Genomic DNA, 15,412 nt, shown 5'->3' with positions numbered 1-15,412 from the left:
AAACCCTAGGTAACTTGTCCCTTTCCACCCCGTGACACTTCATTTTGCAGTGCTCATTGAAATACACATTACAATGGAGTTTTAATGGATTCTAGTTCTGTCACTGATCCTCTAGATGCTTCCATCATGACACTACATTTGTATCTACACTCATTAACTAAGTGTGCCAAGAAAATGTCCAGTTGTGTATATAAAGTCTCACAGTTGTAATGAGCTTCAAATGAGATTTACTAATTGAATGAATGGAAATGTACCAGCTGATGTGGAAACAGACATGTGATCAAATGATCCTGCAGAAGATCATCTGTTGGTGTGTCTGAGTTCATGCTTTGTTCGGTTTTTGCAGTACATCTGAAAGTAAACTGTGACTTTGCAGGATAAAGAGACGTACTGCTGGCCCATCAGAGAGTCTCTGAAGACCATGCTTTCATGGGGTTGGAGCATTGACAGGATCAGAGAGGGAGACTCTGTCAACCTTCACAACAAGCCCAGAAGGATATCACAGGCCAGTCAGGTGTATATGAACACCAGCTATTCTTACATTTGTTCCCGAGGTACTCATTATGGATCAGAGGGAAAGGTGACATCATATATAATGCTGTGTGTTCAATCTCCAACAGCTTTCTTTTGAAGGAGCTTCAGCTTTCAGTCCAAGACCCACTGATATGAGTAATGTGACATTGTCCAGAGACTTGCAGGTAAATTATTCACAAGAACACAATGCATGCAAAGCCAGATTGGGAGCTGATAATGCAGATTGATTGATGGATGAATTGATCAGCGCAGTGTAAAAGAGTCACATGTCAAATATTAACTTCTCCAGTCAATGGCAGAGCTGCTTGCAGAGAATTATCATAATATCTGGGCCAGGAAAAAGAAAGTGGAGCTGGAAGCCAGAGGTAAATCTCACACAGCAAACACACAAACAGGGTTTTCCTCGTTTCTCTGCCATCACAAACAGATAACACAGAAAGCTTGACTTCTTTTTTATGCATAGCCTGTAAAAATAAATCAGATGGAATTCTGCGAAGCGGTATTTAGAAGATCAATACCATTTCCCCATACGTCTGCTTTACAGTTGCTGTTATAGCAACTTTACCCAACCCTTTGATTTTTGTTGCATATTAACTGAAGTGCCATACAATCATTTTGGCAGTTTTTCTGTTAGAAGCTTGTCCATTTTGGTGTTTTGAATAGATGAAAATTCGGTCTCAAAGTTGTGATGGACCACCAGTCGCCTGGTAGATGTTAAGATGTCACATAGTGTTGCCACAGCCTGTTATCTTTCTTCTCCACCCTGCTGCTCTGTTCCAGGTGGAGGAAACCACCCACTGATGGTTCCTTACGACACATTGACTGCCAAAGAAAAATCCAAAGACAGAGAAAAAGCACAAGATATCCTTAAGTTCCTCCAAATCAATGGTTACATTGTGTCCAGGTTGGTCCAACTATATCTGACATTTTTAACATGCATGGGTGCATAACAGTTTGTCTTTGGTGTTTGTTTTCAGATTAGAAGGTCAAATCCATAAAAGTTCAATTTTTCTAAAACGTCTAACTCAGAAAATACAACATTAGTGTGTGTAGTCCAGCGCTGCAGTGTGGATTTGATTTAACTTAACAAAGGCAGTGTACAACACATTTAAAACAAAGTTGAGAAATGCAAATAAAAGGAGAATATCCGTTTTTGTGCTGATTCCAGAGGTGTGCAGTCACAGGAGCTAGACACTCCTGCCATAGAGAAACGATTTGCCTACACCTTTCTCCAGCAGATCATCACCTATGTGGACCAGGCACACCAACACATGATGGAGTTTGGTAAGAATCTTCTCATGCCTGTAAGAGCCACTTGTTTACATCACCAACCTGGTTGTTGTCCATGATACAACAACCATGATACTTTTGCCTCATTCGGTGAAACAAGTTTGTCGTTTCCTCTTTTAGCAGGAACGTTTTTTGTTTTTTGCATATTTTGCCAAGTACAATGCTTTGATGAAGGTTGTGGAAGTAGCTCTCTTTTTAGATACTAAATTGTCACTGGAGGCTAAAACAGTCTTGGGGTCTTGCTCTGAGACATTCCCAGGTTTTTCTCTTTTGTTTTTCACACTAGGAAACGTGAAGGCATGGTGTTGTTATAGCACTGATATAGCAATATGACACTTTTTTATTTGGAGTTTTTACCTGGTTAGATGTTGGGCTGGGTTTTGTATGCAGACAGAGTTGCAACCTGTTTGTAAGGTAGTAAGTAATCTATAAGACAGTGGACATGACAAGACGGTGGTATGCTGAAAATTTCTCTTTATTTTTCCTCCCTGTCCAGGATGTGTACATCCTCATCATAGAAAGAGTGTCCACTGGCCTGTAGGTGTGAATAGACTGCAGAGTCCTGGCCTGACGAGTTAGCTCTTCTGTGTTGTACCATCTGCTTATCCAGAGGTTGTTTTGTTTCCCCGGCAATCCTCCTGGCACTTAACAGCGTACACTATGTTACTCTGTTTGTGTCGGGGGACCCGATCTTTGGGGTGGAACAATTTTTGGTGCAGCGTCTTTTGGGATTTAAAAGCCACAGAGAGTCTGTGTTTAGAAAAAATGCATCTCAGCTGTTCCGATACTCCTGACACCTGAGGACTCACTAAAGGTTTTCGCCTTAGGCAGCAGTTGTCCTTCTCTCCTGGATCAACTGGAGCAAGTTCTTTCCCAGCTGGGATAACCACATTTACTCAGGGCCTTCTTGATGTTCTTCTGCCTCCCTGGCCGCTGTGTCAGTGGGGATGGTGTTCGCTCTGTGTTGTAGCGTCCTGATGATGCCCAGTTTGTGCTCCAGTGAATGATGAGAGTCAAACCTTAGATACTGATCCGTATGTGTAGGTTTACGGTACACGTCAGCTTTTAAATGTCCCCCATTACTGATGGAAATCTCACAGTCTAAGAAGGCTAACCTGCCACTTTTCATATCCTCCCTGGTGAACTTGAGTGGACTGTGGTACATCCTGAGATTTGATTTTCACCCAGGTGTCATCCACAGACCTGAACCAATGACTTGGTGGTGTTCCAGGGTAGGATAGCAAAGCCCTCTTTTCCACTTCTTCCATATAAAAGTTGGTCACAACGGGTGAAACAGGGGAACCCATGGCACACCCATGTTTCTGCCTGTAGTACTGACTCTTGCATATGAAATGGGTGGAATGAAGACACAGTTCCAAAAGCAAACACACTTGGTTGGTGCTGAGAGTGACCCTGTTGCTGAGGTTGGGGTCAATCTCTTACAAACTACCTCCACTGCTTCAGTGGCTGGAACACAACTAAAGAGAGACGTAACCTTATACGAGACCATTGGTTTATCTGCCCTGCCCAAACCAGTGTTCCTCCAGGGAGGTCGAGGAGGCCATTTACAAAAAGGAAAGACCATCTCTGAATCTAGGAGGAAGCCTAAGGGTACATCTGTCACCATCTTACAATGCTGTGATTGCAGCCATTCTCCAATTCTCAGTGAATGGTACTCATGGTCATTGATCATTTGCATATTATTGACCATGAAACTGACCTCACAACCCATTGTTAGTGTTGAAAGATTTTATTATGTTTATGTTTAGAAGTACATTTTGTTTAAGGTTTTATAGATGTGTTTGCTCTTTTCATTAGAGAAGTTACGTTGTGCAAGCTTTGTGTGCATTCCAGAGCTCCCTGACTTTCACACCCACATCCTGGGAGCATGGGAGAGGTCGTACCTTGTCTTATTGTTTTATGGTAGGATAAACGTATCTATGTCTGTTTTACTCTAAGTGCATTTTGTTTAGATGAACTGCTGGACTTCCAGGCCAGCAGGGTTAGGAAGTCATTTTATGACCACACACACACACACACACACACACACACACACAAGGTATTCTTTGTTCACATGTATACCTATAAGATGTCATATGTTAATGAACCTATGCATATTCATGTAACCACAATAAAAGAGCAGTGTTACGGGAGAGCGGACGAGAGCAACTGAGGTCAAGCGAAGGAACAGCGCCTGTCCAGTTCTCTCCCGTGCACGTTAATTTGTAAAACCTGTCTGAGTGTCATTTATTCCAATCTGAGTTGAATTTACAGGAAAACTCCTAACATTTAGTCAGTGGTGCTAGTGTCAGTCATTATGCAAATCTACTGTTTAAAAGGTTGGGAAACCTGCAGTAAGTTGAACCTGACGAAGTCACTTGGATGGAATTTTTCTCCCTCTGAAAACGTCCAGATGAACAAAATCAACTTTACATGGATGATTGCACATGCATCAGTACATTGTTTGGTGTAGTTTCTCAAGCTGTTGTCCAAAAGAAGTCACAGTCAAGCTGGGGATGTTTGTCAGATGTGTGGGGATCAGATCTTCAGAGTTCACTTGGAGGGAAGAATGGTAGAAAGGCAAAATCACAGAAGGTAGTGAGGTTGTGTGGATGAGGCACCACTGGACTGTGAACTAAACCTGCTGAACCAGTTGAAGAAATTGGTTTAGTGTTCATTTCTGAATTTAATTCATAACATGATTATAGAATTCTCAGATTTCTCTTGTGCCCTGTTACCTGACTGTTCATTGGACTCCTTGTGCGACCCAGTGGTAAAAATTCTAGAAACACCTCTGTGTGGCTCAGAGGTAGAGCGGCTTGTCTACTTCTCTCCTCCAGTTCTTATTTTAAAGTGTCCCTAATACTGAACCCCAAATCCACCCATCAGTTTGCATGTGTGTGCTACAGAAAAGGGTTAAAGTGTAGTAAGGATAGCACTTAATGAATGTGTTCATGTGTAAGTAAAGTAAGCATAGAAAAGAACATCTTAAATACCAGTCGAGTCCTGTTAGTCCCTCAGATTTCAAGCTCATGGCTACACAGCTGTGGCAGCTCGCACAGTAGAGTTGAGCCTTTTTCTATGGCTCAGAGGAATTTCAAATACTATGCAAGATAATGCAAATGTAAAAAAATAAGAAAAATATTATTATTTAGTGAACTGTTTGCATAAAACAATTATGTTTTTATATTTTCCACAACTTAACTTCATCAGCCCATACTCACTGTATTGTCTGTTGTAGATGTGGGAACACGACCAAAGGGAGAGAAGATTCCTCATGAGCAGCAGATCAAGTTCTTTGGAAAGGTGATGAAACTTTTTTTTTGCTACACATTTTTTGACTTATTTTTGTTGTTTTGTTTTATCAAGTTTATATATTAGATTTAGTTTTTTGTAATCAGCAACAGAATTCAAAATGAAGTTATCAGCTTGACTAAAACTGCAAATAATTATGATTTCTTCTTCCAAATTGACACAGAGCAGAATAAGCATTTGACTGACTCTGTGCGTTCCACATACCTCAAAGCAAAATGTGTAAATTTCAGGCTTTTCCTGGTTTGTGCCTGTTGAAAATCCTCTATAATGGTTAGCTAAAGAGGCACAGTGACAGGACAGTGAAGGCATGGACACAGTTTTTGATGATGTCCTCGTTGCATCTGTAGTGCAGAATTTTAGGGGAAGAGCAACGAACATAAAAATCACGAGTTACTAAATTTGTGGCAGGTAATTTACTGAAAAGTGTGCTAATAATTAACTCTAAAAAAGAATATTTCACTAGCAGGGACCACATCCTTGGTAACGATGGGCGATGAGGGATGAGGAAGTGTGAATAGTGCTGCGGTTTGGGGAAGGCCTTGAAGGGGAAGGGCGACGGCTCTCGGGCCGGGCAGATCCCCATGTACTAACGAGAAATAAATGGAGGAAAGGAAGAGAGGAGAGGAGAAGAGGAGAGGAGAGGAAAGAAAAGAAAAGGGGGGCAGGGTGGGGCATGAAAATGAGAACAGCAGGTATTGGAGAAGGGGGGTTTTATAGCCTGAGGCCAGAGGGGGCGTGAAGGAGGAGTGGTCCCGCTCCTGAAGTTCAGATGATATCTCCACTTAATTTGGCACCCGATAATGCTCAAAGTGTTCCGTGTATAGAAAGTTATGTATTTTATTAAAACTGACCCAAAAAGTTTCTGAAGACTGAAATCAATATGATCGACAAGCTCTGAGGCTTCATGTCTCACTCCCAGGTCGTCCTGCCGTTGGTGGATCAGTACTTTAAAAACCACAGGCTGTACTTCTTGTCCACGGCCATCCATCCCATCAGCAGTGGTGGCCATGCCTCTAACAAGGAGAAGGAAATGGTGACCAGGTGAGCGTGGCCAGCATTACAACAACAGTAAAAAGTCAGGCACATTGTTGAAAGGAATAAAACTTGAGAATGTCTTATTGCCTAAATATTGAATGTCTGGTCCTATGGGCTCTTTCCTCTGTTCCTCTCATTTGATTGCCTCACACTTTTGTCTTCCTCTTTTGTCTTCCTCCTCTTCCATTCTGCCTCTTCTTCTCATCTTCCATTAAATCTTTTCAGTCTTTTCTGCAAACTGGGAGTTCTTGTCAGACATAGGATATCCTTGTTTGGTAAGGACAGTGTAAACATTCGAGTTAACTCCCTAAAGATAAAATATTTGATTTTTAAGCCAATTTTCTTAAAAGATGGAAAACTGCAACTGTGTTTATTAGCTTGCTGTCTGTTTCCCTGTTTTTGATGGCACGTTGTGGTTTATCCTGGCATGTTACCAACACATTTAGACTTTTTGAATAGTGGAAACATTTGCAAGAGTTTATTTTCACTATGCAGCCTTGTGAAAAACTAAGTACACCCCATGATTCAGTTAACTGGAAAAACACCTTTAGCAGCATTGCTGTAGTTTTGGTTTTCTATATGAGTTTTTCAGTCTCTTATGTTGTTGTGAAAGAGTTCTGGCCCTGTCTCCTTTACAATGTTGTGTCAGTTCTTTAAGATTTGCAGGTATTTATTCATGAACAGCTGTCTCAAGATCTTGCCACAGGATTTCAGTTGGGTTCATGTTTGGCATCTTGATTATTTTCTTTTCAGCAATTCTGTTGTATTTTTGGGCCAAGCTTTAGCAGTCAGACCAAAGGCTTCACATATGAGTCCAGAATACTTAGATATGCAGAGAGGTTCATTGTCAGTTCAGTGACTGCGAGGTGCCCAGCTCCTGTGGCTGCAATACACGCCCATCACCAATCCCAGAAGTCTTGTGACGTCTTTGTTCTTTGTATTCTTTGTTCAGACTGAACTTTACCTAAACCTAAAACATGTTGTCATGGTCTCTTTAAAGAGAGGAGGCTTACTCCTTGTTCAATCTATTTCTAACTGTGCGTCATGAAAGGTAATATTTAACATGCTAACTGAGATGATCAGTCTGAGTTGTAGCTTATGACTTTTCAGCAATTCCTCTGAGCATTGTACAGTCTGACTTTAAGGTGCATTTTCTGGCATGCCCACTCCTGGGAAGATTATGGCCTGATGTTAACACATCAGTGATCCAGATGAGCAAACTGCAAAAAAAGGGTCACATTTGCTAATTGGCAATAATTGAAGTGCATTTGAAGGACATCTGGCTACTACTTTCCCTGTTAATTCCTGTTGAATTATTACTTGTGTACTCAGTTTTATACAGGACTGCATGGAGTCCTATGGAAACGTTTTTCTGACTGACTGTATTTTGATACATGGCACTTCTACGTTCCTCCTGGAATATATCAGACGGGAGCTTAATAAGCTAACTTGTAATTGGTGCAGGTGTCTGCAGGGATGTCACGATACCAGAAAGTTTTAGCCTGTATACTTTTGATATATGATAAATATGATACCACTCACACATACAGTGACAGACTGAACAGACTTTTCTTTCCTCCAATGCAAAATACCAATACTGTCTAGTTTTTCTACCAGTGACTTGGTAGCAAAGTATGAGTTGTCGTGGCATCCCTAAGTGTGTGTGCATGCATGGTATTGTGGGTGTATAAATCCTCATCACTGTGTCCTCACAGGAAAAAGATGTTCCACTTCTTCAGACTCAAAAATGGGCACTTTAGGAAAGAAACATATTGTCAAAAATGAAAGATAATTATTAGTTGCATGTAAAGCAAAAGCTGTAAGAATATCAATTATGCTGATATTTAATGGCTTTTGCTATCAGCCACTGATGACAGGGTAAAAGTAGTAAGTGTAACATTTCCACTTAACATGAACTTTATTTTATAATTGTTTATTTATTGTTTTTCCAAGGAACATCATTTTCCTCAACATAACATAACAGTTGTTGTGTAAGTGTGGTTTTGTGCTAAACATTTCACATTCAAGACAGATACTGTGTGAAGCCTAAATACTTTGTGCTCCGTGATGTGAGTTTGCAGTTTCACAGCTAATTCTCTCTGCTCACCAGGGAACAATGCCACTTCCATTGTCAACTGTCTGCAGATACTGGGACAAAGCCTGGATGCCAGGTAAAAATGTGATCAGTTGTGACCTCATAACGATGAATGACGGGAATGCTTTCAGCTTTCTATGGAAAAACATAAATGAATAAAGCAAAAGAACAAATACAGAAAGATTAACACGAATCAACGCAGATTTTGCAAAATAAGTACCAGTGACTTTATCCCAAAGCAGTATGAACTACACTGAGTGTGGTAGTCGTTAATATAAGCTGCAATATTAGCTGTCAAGAGATAGCAGTCCTCTTTTAAACAGTGGTGAAGTCTGCGTTTGAAGGGCAGAGACGTAATGACAAACTAGTGTATCAGCCAGGAGACCAAAGTTTAGTTAACAGGTGTGGGACAGAAATCCGAGTCAATGAATGCCATAAAATACAAACTCTTACATAAGTAAGCCTAGACTACAAAGTTTAGTTCTCAATGCAAGTGATAATTTCCCATAAATTATAGCTGGATGAAATAACAAGATTAAAAAGATTAAAAAGAATCTAAGGAAATAGCACAGTATAACTATAAGCACAGGTTTGATGGATGTGTTTCTGTCTGGAAACATCATGAAAATTCAGACTGATAAAGGATCATCATTATGTGCGGCTATCACAGTGAATTCTTACCTCAGATAATTATGTGTTTCATTGTGTGACTCCCCTCTCTAAATGTTTTGTACTTTTAGAAGCAAAGTTTAACGAGGCCTCTCACAAAAATAATCGTCAGCACTATTTAGTTGGAATCTCAGTAAAATCCTGACAGCGTTGAATGAATAATATTTACTAGCAAATACTGGTAAAATTGCCCCTTAGTTATCAGACTGGTTGAATGTGCCCATATTTTCTCAAAGTGCTTTTTTCGTGTTTGAAAAAAGAACATCTCTTGTCAAGATATTAATGTAACTCTATCAGGACAGTGATGAAGACGGGCCTGGAGTCAGTGAAGGCGGCTTTACGGTCATACTTCGACAGCGCAGCGAAGGATCTGGAGAAGACTCAGGAGAACCTGAAGCTCGGTCAGTTCACTCACAGCAGGGACCAACCACGAGGAGCGACTCAGATCATCAACTACACCACCTTCGCCCTGCTCCCCGTCCTCTCCTCACTGTTTGAACACATCGGACAGAACATGTTTGGAGAAGACCTCATTTGTAAGTGAAAACTTCACCTTTCATCTGGACGATGATGTCAGTTTACCTACAAATTTTGTCTCTCTTGCCTCAGTGGGTGATGTCCAGGTTTCCTGCTACAGAATCCTTAACAGCCTCTTCCTTCTGGGAACCAACAAAAGTATCTATGTTGAGAGGTAGGAAACATCCATGGTCCACGTGTGATAGATTTAGTAAAAATGTGTTTCACGTCGGATACAGTAGAGTTCAGAAGAATGAGACCACATTGAGAATCTGTCCTGGTTTCATGTAAACCTGGAAATGATCAAATATGCTTGATTCAGGAATATTCAAAAAGAGAATTATTATGTAAAATGAAGAAGAAATACAGTCCTATGAAAGTCTTGAGCACTTTTCTGTTGTTTTTATTTTATTTATATTCCTATTATTTAGAGATTTATTGAAACAAGTAAACATAAATACAGTATGTAAGGTAAAAACAAGAACTCAGCACTTTGGAGTTTTCCATGGTTGATGAACGGATTGTTTCCCTGCACCTTCGGGTTGAGATATGGGTTGTAGGATGTAGGATTGGTGGCTGTATGTCTTGGACACTCAGGAGCAGATCTGTCAGCTGATACCACCAGGTGCTGAATTGGATATGGTGGTGGGGGATTAAGTTGGAGAGGCCTGGCGTGCCCAAACGGATAAGGAGCACGCACTGGGAATGTATGGCAGAGGCCCCGTTTCGTGACATCTTCAACTTCTATGTCCGGCAGAACTTCAACAGCATCCTGAGGGTGGTTGGGATATTAAGTCTGAATGGACCACGTTCCACACCTCCATTGCTGAGGCAGATTTATGGTGCTGCTAATAATAAATATAAAACCTATTAAATAAATAAATGACCTATTAAGTAATAATGGCTGAGTCAATAAGTCAATTCAAAGTGCAGAATGTAGACTGTATATTCAGAGGTGTGGCAGTTTGGCACAGTTCATCAGACTCATATATCTGGAAAACAACTCCTCTTCAGACTGGTGGATCTGAAGGGAGGGCGAAAAACAGTCCATGTGTAGGATGGGCGGAGTACGGTGTCTCGTGATGCAAGTTGCTCTGTCGTTGCATCTGCTGGCGTAAATGTCTCAGTGGGAAGGTACATCCAATAGCCCTGTGTGCAGTCTTAACCGCTCACTGCAGTGTCTGCTTCTCTTCTCTATGGTGCAGCTGCAGGGCCAGACAGTAATCCAGGCAGTCATTGTGCTCTCCACCACACACCTGTAGACAGAACTGGGGATGGTGGAGTTCAGCCCCGCTCCCTTCAGCTTCCTCAGAAAATACAGGCGTTTATGAGCCTTTTTAATAAAGCTGAGAGTGTTATCACACCACTCCTGTACTGGCTTCTCTTAAATTAAATCCAGTTGTTAAATCCAAAATCAATTTTAAAGTCCTCCTCATCACATACAAGGTCTTGAATAATCAGGCACCATCATATTTTAAAGGCCTCATAACACAGTATCATCCCAATAGAACTAGAACTCTCAGACTGCAGGCTCACTTGTTGTTCCTACAGCATTTAAAAGTAGAATGGGAGGCAGAGGGTTCAGGTTTCGGGCCCCTCTTCGGTAGAACCAGCTCTCAGTTTGGATTCAGAGACAGACACCATCTCTACAGTGCGTCATGCAGACATTGTTCCCCTTTTAGAAATCCCTAAAGGGGAATATCTAACAAGGGGAACCTGCAGTCAGAAGTGACTGAAGAAGTCACTTGGACAAGTGACGAAACATTTCTCCCACTGAAAACGTCCAGATGAGCAGAATCAACTTTTTGGGATTTCCTTACCTTGATGATTGAGCATGCATCAAGACATCACTTTTCCTGAAGTTTTCAACAGAACATTGCTGGCTAAGCAGCATTAAGATACATGGATAAGAACAAGTCATAAGTCATAATGGTATTCTGATCAGATCATGGCTGGACTGATGAAAGCCATCCGTAATCATCATCATCATTACCTTTATTTATAAAGCACTTTAAAACAACCACAGCTGACACAAAGTGCTGTACATAGGAACTATATAATAAAATTACATAAGAAATAAATACAAGCCAAATAAAAGAAAAAGTAAAATAATTAATAAAATAACTAATTTCATTACAAGAGAAAACTAAGTCTCACTGAGGTTAAATGGTATGGAGATGCCACCCTTCTGCTTCAGTGGCTAATAAATTTGGCAGTCATCCGCAAAACAATGAAAAGAGATCCCATGCCTTCTAAGGATGAAACCTAGAGGCAATAAATACAGTAAAAACAGCAGTGGCCCTAAAATTGAGCCCTGTGGGACGCCACATGACAGGGAAGCAGAAGATGATTCAGAACTGAGTAAGCTGACAGAGAAGGTTCTATCTGACAAATAAGACCTAAACCAACCAAGAATAAAACCAGGAATTAAGCTCTTCTGTGTCAGAGGAGACAAAGTTAGAAGGGCCACCGAGCTGATTAAAAGCAGCAGAAAACTGCACGGCAGTGGAGGGGTTAATAACCCGACAGCGCCGAGCAGCAGCTGAGATTTAACTGCAGTATGTGTAAAACCACATGGGCTTCTCTATGAATCGCCACAGTATCTGAGAGTGCACAGTCACAAATCTCCAAGTTAGTGACAGGCAGACCATATGACAGAACAAGATGCAGTGTGTGTGTCTTTCATGGATCACACAAGTTAGAAATAATAAAAACAGGAACAAACTTGGCAGTGACAGACGAGCAGCCACACATACCGGCGCCATCTTGTTTCCACCATAATGTTCTGAAACACTTTGTGGAAACTAGATTAGTTTAATTCAAAGCAGGGTCGGTCATACTATAGTTGTGGGATAATGTGTTTATTGACTGAGATCTGCTTGTACGCATAAAGAGTATCATAATGCTTCTCTATGAATCGCCACAGTATTGTGGTGAACAGGTTTGTGCACCCGATTAACCCTGGAGCTATGATGTCAGAGGCAGGGTCTCTCAAGCCAAAATGATCCTCCCTCAGGGGCCACACAAGAGGAATTTAGAAAACAAAAGACACAGTTCAGATGGACTGTAACTTCCAGCATTTTTCACATCTCTGCATTCCCATATACTCATTTTAACTAATGAAGATACATAAAAATCTGTTGCTGAGCAGGGAAGCCTCTGTGCTCTAGTGCATCCTATCTTTATCAATTCAAAGATATAGTAATACTGAGGGAAGAAAGAAGAGCACCTCAGTGCCACTCCTTCACACTCACTCCTTCACCACACTCCTTCAGAAACACTGTGCCGAGGCTGTTGATCAGTGGTGTCCGAAACTTCATTTGGCAGGTCACTGCTTCAGTACTTGATTCACTGGTTTCTAAGGAATCGTTGGTGGGATTCCTGGAGGCAGGAAGTGAGGATCCTCTGACTAATCCTTAATAAAAACAAGTTCTTCAGCAATTCTGCTCCCAGGTCTAAAATGTACATAAGAAATACACTATACATATTGTTGGGTCTGCGCTTCCACAGGCCCTGCTGGTTTAGAAACTTATTCCCGTTAACGAAGCAAGGAAGCAAGACGAACAGCTTTAACCGGTTTTTACTTGCTAGCAAGGGAGGCTGGTCGGAGCCAGGCTCTTGGAGCTGAATGCTCCTCACCTGTCTCCTAGCCAACTTCAAATAAACAGCCTTCCTTGCCCACTTACAAATTTAAGTAACACAATGACAACATTTAACAACTTGACTCCAACACATATACTTACTGTATAATTATAGAAGTTATAGTATATTATATATAAACCTACCTGTGTACTGGTTAATTACATAATCAGGTGGAGGCAGGGACCCCACAGTAGAAACATATTCTTATAAGTTTCTGTTTTAGTGTATTTTTAAACATCAAGAAGTCACAAGCATAAGGAGAACACTCCATGTTTAAAGAAGGAAGGTGTATTCATAGAAATGATTTATCATTAAGAGAGACATACGAACATAATTTTTTCACCCCCCAAAAAACACATGTTCAAAGCACCATATCAGCTCGATATCAGACAGAACTGTCACATGAAATTAAACAGAAGCTGTCAGTTGAATCATAATGAAGCCGTCCTTTATGAGTTGTGGACTCAAGCTGCTCTATATTTTTGGCCACCAGATGTCACCAAAGAGGACTGTGTTGACAAGCTTAGAGTAATGAACTGTTTTTCAATACGAGCTTCAGAAAGCTTCATTTGGCCATCTATATACAATATATACAAAACAACTAATCTAGCCCACCAGACTTGACAGGTCCCAGTTTATAGCCAGCCCTATTCAGTCTTAAGCAAAAAAAAGAAAAGGAAAAAAAATTGTTTTTACCATAATTAGATAACCTAAAAAGAATTGTTTTTGACTCTTATCATGAGCTCTCTGTTTCTTTTCCAGACAACGTCCAGCAATGGGAAAGTGTTTAGCAGCCTTCGCAGCAGCATTCCCTGTTGCCTTTCTTGAGCCTCACATGAACAAGTTTAACAGCTTTTCCATCTATAACAGCAAAGGAAGCAAAGACAGAGCAGGTGAGACATGTACATGAAGAAAATGATGGAACATACAAATCCGGAGGTAACTGTACTTTCTTAGAGTGACATTTCAGCGAGCACTGAGGGCTGTACTTTGTCACAGGACTGCATGTTTCTTTGAGCCTTTATGTTTTACTAAAACTGGAACCATGAATACACATTACACTACATACAGCACCAACTAGCTTTTACTGTACATCTCAGAAACAAACAGAAATGTTTGTTGTGACTCTGCCGTCATGTCACTCTTAACTCTGATTTACACATGTTAACTCTTTGGTAAAACCAGAAAATTACATGAAACATGTCTGGGTTGATTGAGGAAAGGGAGGAAGGTTTCGAGAAGTGTCTTATGTCTTAGTAAACTATGAAAAAACTGGAGTGTGCAGTATATACATGGTGTTTGTATCTCTTGGAGACACCTACTATAACAGGAAGTACCACAAAGTGGTTTGAATACTTTTGCAGCTGTCTGTCCTACATTTGTCTGACTAACAGATTCTCCAGTTGTGTATTTCGAATAAAAAAACATTAATCCAAAGCTAAACGATGGCTGTGTGGTCTGAGAACTCATCAGTGTCAAAAATCACAAATCAAATCACATTATGTTGAGTTTAATCTGTTTTCATTCCACTTCTCTTTCCGCCTCTCAGCTCTAGGCCTTCCTGGGCAGGTTGGGGAGGTTTGTTCACTGATCCCCAATTTGGAGAAGTCTTTGGAGGAGATTGTAGAGCTAGCAGAGTCCGGCATGAAGTACACGCAGATGCCTCATGTTATGGAGGTAACGCTCTAATAATTAATAACTACAGTATCACCTTTGATATTCTTTCCTTGCTTCATGTCATTGAAAAATTGTCCACGGAACCAAAATAAGTGGATATTTGTCCTGTAGTGAACATTTCAGAGCTGAAGATGGGTAAAAAAAGACATTGCTGATTAAACCCATCTGACTGTGAAGCTTTGCAAAGCTCATTATTTTTGCTTTGTTTCTACTGCTGTAGGTGGTCTTGCCGATGTTGTGCAGCTACATGTCTCACTGGTGGGAACATGGACCGGAAAGCGACCCAGACAAAGCCAACAACTGCTGCACCTCTGTGACCTCTGAATACATGAATACTCTGCTGGGAAACATTCTCAAGATCATCTACAACAACCTGGGAATAGATGAGGGCGCCTGGATGAAGAGGCTGGCTGGTAAATGTTAACTCGCTAATGTTGAACACTAAAATAAAATTCACTGATTCACAAGATTCATCAAACTCGCTCATCCATGTTTTTATGAACCTGGTTTTGTGCACTGATGTGTGGTCACGTTGGACAGGGGCCGTCTCCAAAGATGGGAGCATGAAATTGTCCAATATGTCTCAATATGCTGAAGTATTAACAGCCGAACCCAATTGAAAAACAACCCCACAATATA

General features: G+C 40.9%; 1 protein-coding gene across 6 annotated transcripts in view; it reads left to right on the top strand.

Moving 5' to 3' along the window:
* The window catches only part of LOC134632897 (ryanodine receptor 2-like), a 274,812-nt gene that overhangs the window by 179,174 nt on the left and 80,226 nt on the right, over positions 1 to 15,412 (top strand). For all 6 annotated transcript variants that reach the window (XM_063481767.1, XM_063481763.1, XM_063481765.1 and 3 more), the window contains exons 59-72: positions 377 to 514; positions 621 to 698; positions 824 to 899; positions 1,315 to 1,438; positions 1,703 to 1,818; positions 5,066 to 5,130; positions 6,059 to 6,180; positions 6,400 to 6,449; positions 8,285 to 8,345; positions 9,236 to 9,474; positions 9,548 to 9,629; positions 13,859 to 13,989; positions 14,646 to 14,773; positions 14,994 to 15,186. In XM_063481767.1, the coding sequence (XP_063337837.1) occupies positions 377 to 514; positions 621 to 698; positions 824 to 899; positions 1,315 to 1,438; positions 1,703 to 1,818; positions 5,066 to 5,130; positions 6,059 to 6,180; positions 6,400 to 6,449; positions 8,285 to 8,345; positions 9,236 to 9,474; positions 9,548 to 9,629; positions 13,859 to 13,989; positions 14,646 to 14,773; positions 14,994 to 15,186 (1,603 nt within the window). The remainder of the gene's footprint in view (positions 1 to 376; positions 515 to 620; positions 699 to 823; positions 900 to 1,314; positions 1,439 to 1,702; positions 1,819 to 5,065; positions 5,131 to 6,058; positions 6,181 to 6,399; positions 6,450 to 8,284; positions 8,346 to 9,235; positions 9,475 to 9,547; positions 9,630 to 13,858; positions 13,990 to 14,645; positions 14,774 to 14,993; positions 15,187 to 15,412) is intronic.

This window comes from Pelmatolapia mariae, linkage group LG8 (genome assembly GCF_036321145.2).
Source record: "Pelmatolapia mariae isolate MD_Pm_ZW linkage group LG8, Pm_UMD_F_2, whole genome shotgun sequence".
NCBI lineage: Eukaryota > Metazoa > Chordata > Actinopteri > Cichliformes > Cichlidae > Pelmatolapia > Pelmatolapia mariae.
Note: the sequence above shows the minus strand (reverse complement) of the source record. Positions and strands in the feature narration are given on the sequence as shown.